Source organism: Bison bison, unplaced genomic scaffold, assembly GCF_000754665.1.
Source record: "Bison bison bison isolate TAMUID 2011002044 unplaced genomic scaffold, Bison_UMD1.0 scf7180017864487, whole genome shotgun sequence".
In the NCBI taxonomy this organism is placed as follows: domain Eukaryota; kingdom Metazoa; phylum Chordata; class Mammalia; order Artiodactyla; family Bovidae; genus Bison; species Bison bison.
The window spans coordinates 8,016,444-8,021,696 of record NW_011495047.1 but is presented as its reverse complement, the minus strand read 5'-3'; the positions used below and the strand labels follow the sequence as shown (position 1 = coordinate 8,021,696).

The 5,253-nt window shown below is 60.0% G+C and overlaps 1 protein-coding gene across 1 annotated transcript in view; it reads left to right on the top strand.

Moving 5' to 3' along the window:
- The window catches only part of TTBK1 (tau tubulin kinase 1), a 38,875-nt gene that overhangs the window by 5,730 nt on the left and 27,892 nt on the right, over nt 1-5,253 (top strand). Inside the window, 6 exon segments of the mRNA XM_010863238.1 lie at nt 162-361; nt 1,307-1,411; nt 1,846-1,911; nt 2,331-2,423; nt 2,509-2,634; nt 3,952-4,110. Of these exon segments, the coding sequence (XP_010861540.1) occupies nt 162-361; nt 1,307-1,411; nt 1,846-1,911; nt 2,331-2,423; nt 2,509-2,634; nt 3,952-4,110 (749 nt within the window).

Genomic DNA, 5,253 nt, shown 5'->3' with positions numbered 1-5,253 from the left:
CTTCCGATCTGTGATGCAGCTCCAGGTGAGCCCCCACAGCCCACCCTCCCTCTCTCTCCCCCGAGACCTGGTGGGGACACCTGGGGTAGGATGTAGACTGTGGACTCCGGAGGAGCGGGGAGTGGGCACGAGCCTTGGCGGGGTGGCGAGGCTGGGCCAAGCGTCACGGTGGCGGTGGACTGCTGGACGGCAGCTGAGCAGGGCCCCACCGGCACTGCAGGGCCGGAACCTGGCTGACCTGCGCCGCAGTCAGCCGCGGGGCACCTTCACGCTGAGCACCACGCTGCGGCTGGGCAAGCAGATCCTGGAGTCCATCGAGGCCATCCACTCCGTGGGCTTCCTGCACCGCGACATCAAGCCGGTGAGGGTGGTCCCCTCCTCCGAAGCTCCCCCCACCTTCTCCCCTTCCCTGGGCCCCCTGTTTCTTCTCCAGAGCAGGGGTTGGGGTGGGGACAGCTTCTTCTGCCTGTCCCCTCCTCCTGCTCTCCCTCTCCAGCACCGCCTCCTCCTCCCTGCTGCCTCCCAGGAGCACCTCTGCCCACCCTGGCCATGCCCATGGCCTCCCTTATCTTCTGTCCTCTTCCCTTTTCTCACCCCTGACCTGAATAGTCCTTGAACCTGGAAAGGTGAAGGGGCTGGGGAAAGATGGAGGGATGGAGGAAGAGGACCTAGGGGCTGCGGTTTGGGAAGAGATTCTAAGTAGCTAATTTTGTGACATCTTGGGTCTTGGTGTTGGGGAAAAGCCTCCGATTTAGAGTGGTGAGGAACTTGCCTAGTGGTCCAGTGGCTAAGACTCTCCACTCCCAATTCAGGGGGCCCGGGTTTGATCCCTGGGCAGGGAACTAGATTCCACATGCTGCAGCTAAGGCCCAAATAAATAAGTAACAAATTAAAAAAAAAAAAAAAGTGAAAACAGGCCCAGAAAGGTTGGTTGAAGGGCCCAAAGTCACACAGCAAGGACAGTGCTGGCCGCCTGGTGCCACAGAGCAGGACGGCTACACTGGGCCACGTGGGCCTGCCGGGAGTCCCGGGGATTCCGAGCCAGGCGGGCCCCGGCTGGGTCACCTCCTGCTGTGTGATCTGGGAGAAGCCCCCAGCTGGCCTTCAGTTTCCTCCCCTCTGAAATGAGGATAAGCACACCTGCCCCTCAGACGAGGGTCCGTGTCCTGCTCACACGATGTTTTTCTCTCATGTGAATGTGAGGAGGGGTGGAGGGGCCCTCACCAGAGCTGTTTGTCTCCTGAGGTGGGCCAGGTGGGCTTGGAGCCCACAGGCGGCCTCCCTCACAGCTGCTGTCTTCCCCCAGTCAAACTTTGCCATGGGCAGGCTGCCCTCTACCTACCGAAAGTGCTACATGTTGGATTTCGGGCTGGCCCGGCAGTACACCAACACCACGGGGGACGTCCGGCCTGTGAGTACCACCGCTCACCGGAATCCTGGTGTCCTCACCTCAGCCCCTGATCTGGGGAGCCTTCACCAGCCTTTGTTGAAGCTGCCTAGACGGGCCTGGCCTCAGTGTCACTCAGCGCTGAAGCCACATACAGCCCGTTCCCTCTCCCCCGTGGCCTGAGTGCAGGCCATTTCCACGCCCTGTGGTCTGTCTGCCCACTCCAGTCAAGGGCAGATGAGCAGGGGAATCAAGCAGGGGCAGGAGGCAGGTTTAAGGCTGGGCTTGTGGGTCAGGCTGCTCTTGACCCATGTGATCCGGAGCGGGCGTGGGGTTGGGGGCGGAGTGGGAGGCTGGCAGGGCTAGGGTAGGCTGAGGAGGCTTGGTAAGCAGGGTTGAGATGTGGCCCTGGTCAGGGGCGGCGGGTGACATTCCTGTTGGTGTCCTCCCCTCTGCAGCCTCGGAATGTGGCCGGGTTCCGGGGGACTGTACGCTATGCCTCGGTCAATGCCCACAAGAACCGGGTGAGTGGCTGGGCCGGGACTGGGGAAGGTAAGACAGTACGGGCACAGGTCAGGGGTGGGGTGTGCGGCTGTTGGTGGGGTGGAGAGGAGCCCAAGGCAGGGGCTGGAAGCTGCCCCTCCAGAGACCCTGGAGGAGGGCTCCCCTGGTGTGTCCCCTTGACGTCACCTTCTTCCTTACTTGGAGGATCCCCTCCTCTCTGTGCCCACTACGAATCTCTGGAGGATGAGAAAACTCACACAGAACTTTTGACTGAGGGATCCTGTGTGTTGGTGGGTCAGGAGTGGAGCCATAGCTTCAGGGAGACCCTAGCTCTGCCTACAGGCACCCTGACTGGGGTCCCTCAGTGAAGGGTCAGCCCCCACTCCCAGGGAAGGACCTGAGAGCTGTGGGTGACCCCCCTCCGCACCCCCACCCCCAGGAGATGGGCCGCCACGATGACCTGTGGTCCCTTTTCTACATGCTGGTGGAGTTTGCAGTGGGTCAGCTGCCTTGGAGAAAGATCAAGGACAAGGTAAGGCCAGTACAGCTGGACCTGGGGGTGGCGAGGGCATGGAGGGCAGCCGGGGCTCCATCTCCCGGTGCCCTCCTGCCTCCAGGAGCAGGTAGGGATGATCAAGGAGAAGTATGAGCACCGAATGCTGCTGAAGCACATGCCCTCCGAGTTCCACCTCTTCCTGGACCACATTGCCAGCCTCGACTACTTCACGAAGCCCGATTACCAGGTGGGAGCCTGCCGCCCGCTCCTGCACCCCCTTCTCTGTGGGTTGCCGTCTCCAGCACCATCTCTCCTGCTGAGGCCCCACGCCCCTGCCGGCTTGGTCCTGAGCACCTCTCCTGCTCTTCCAACTGCACGAAAGAAACTGTTCTCTGCTGTTGTAAACACCAGTCGCAGCTCTGATTTATCAAGAGCTCACCCTGCTCTCAGCGCTTTTCCTCACTTAATTCATTTAAGCTTTAAAACAAGCCTTTGGTGATATTGCGTGTTCTTCATGTTATTATTCCAGCACTTAATCATTAATGAAACCAAGTGCTTTCAAGGACTTTACATCGAAACTCTGTAGGAGACCAAGTGGGATGATTGTCCCCATTTCACAGATGAGGAAACTGAGGCCTGGTAGCCTGGTGAGGAGCAGGGCAGGGCTCAGGCACACTTGCCTCCAAGTCCAGGGCTCTTTCCAAGGTGCCCTCACCACACTCCTATGGGACCTGCTGACCCTGATCAAAGAATGGGGAATACAGTGTTCTGCCAGGACCTGCTGTGTGCCAGGCATGGCCACACCCCTCGGGAACACGGATAGTGTCAGGCCCACAGTGGGCCCACAGTAAAGGGGGTCCCGCTAGCAGAGAGAACTGTCTGGAGAGAGAGCTAAGTCAAAGTGGGAACGTCTGGGGGACTGCCACCTCCTAAACCCAGAGACCCGGTTGTTGGCAGAGATCCCTTACTCGGGTAGTCAGGAGACCATGCCCCTTAGTCCTAACTGAGCCTCATGGGGTTCCCCCAGACCACACAGCTTCCAGCACACCCTGTGCTGAGCCCTGTGGCTGGCTGCTAGAAATGTAGAGGCGGCAGGTAGGCCTGTGAACAGTTCAAACTGAGGCTCTGTGGGCGAGGGAATCAGGGAAGGCTTCAGATGGGAGAGAACGGTGGGCTGGGCACTGCAGGCAGACGAAGCATTCTGTGCAGAGGTATGACCCCAGGTGGCGGGTTGGGGAAACTGCTGCTGCTGCGGCGTCCGCTGCGCCGGTGGCGATGGCAGAGGAGGCTGGGGACAGGGATGAGCGGGACACATCTCCAAGGGCTTGTGTCCAGCCAGGGGGGGAGCTGAAGTCCAGACAATAATTTGCATGCTGATTTGCATATTGTGTGCATGTTTTCATTTAAAATCAATGTGCCCTTCTCCTTCCAATGCCCCCTCTTGGCCCCTCCCTGTCCTGGAAGGCCCCTGTCTTCCCCTCTGCGACCCCAGCACCTGCCCACCCCCTCCTGGCTAGCCCCCGGGGTCACCGCTCTGTCCTCCCGCCACCCCCGCCCCCTGCAGTTGATCATGTCAGTGTTTGAGAACAGCATGAAGGAGCGGGGCATTGCCGAGAACGAGGCCTTTGACTGGGAGAAGGCGGGCAATGACGCCCTCCTGTCCACGAGCACCTCCACCCCGCCCCAGCAGAACACCCGGCAGACGGCAGCCATGTTTGGGTGAGTCTCAGGAGGGGCGATGGCCCTGTCGGGGGGCAGACGACCCCTGCCCTGCGGTGTCACCTGGGAAGCCAACCCTCTCCTCCTCTTCCTACCCGGACACCACCTGACTGTCTCTCCTGTTCTCGATGCTCAGAAGCGGGGCTCTTGAATCCCAGGAAGTCCTACCATGTCTCCACCTTCAATCTGGGGCTGCAATGGACATCCTTATTTGGAGTTCTTGACCTTTCTGGGGAGCAGGGATCCCTGAGTGAGGGTCCCCCGGGGCCCACAGTTTGGTGATCACACATGGCCAGGTCTTGAGCCCCAGCTCTGGGCCCTGTAGGGCTCAGAGAAGAAATTTAATAGCCCCTGACCTCAAAATGCTCTCAGTTGAGTGGAGGATGTTTATAATCGATGAGTCGGCGAACTCAGATCCAAGTGAAAAGCACAAAACTGAGTGGCCCAGGGAGGGGCCAGAGTGAGGAGGTCTCCCCCTGCTCCACCGTCCCAGGAGTGAGTCAGGGGACCCGCTGGGGAGACTCAGCAGGACTTGGCGGCACACGTGCTGCCAGTTCTGTGATGACATTGCTCGAGGAACTCCAAAGTGATTCTTTCTTTAGACCCATTTCCTAATCCCCAGGGCTTCCCAGGTGGTGCTAGTGGTAAAGAAACTCGCCTGCCCGCGGGTTTTATCCCTGGGTTGGGAAGATTCCCCTGGAGAAGGAAATGGCAACCCACTCCAGTATTCTTGCCTGGAGAATCCCATGGACAGAGGAGCCTGGCAGGCTACAGTCCATGGGGTCGTATGGAGTCAGACATGACTGACGCACCTTAGCAGGCATGTACGCCTAGTCTCGAGGAATCGGGACAGCAAACTGCAGTAGGGAGCTGGCAGGGCCACGAAGCAGCGAATCTCCTAAATAAACAGAGCCAGGTGGTGCTGTAGCCCGCCTCCAAGCCTCTGCCCACCGGACCCACCTGAGGGTACTGTGGTCCCAGAGCGTCTACGAACCAGAGATGGAGCTGGGCCTATGGACGCCCCCAACCTGCCGGACCTCTCCTGTGCCCCTGCCCAAGGGTGATGGGTGGTCTCCAGGGCTAGAGGAGAGGGCAGCCCCCCACCAGCCTTGCCCACGGCCCCCTCCTGGCCTCCACAGGGTGGTCC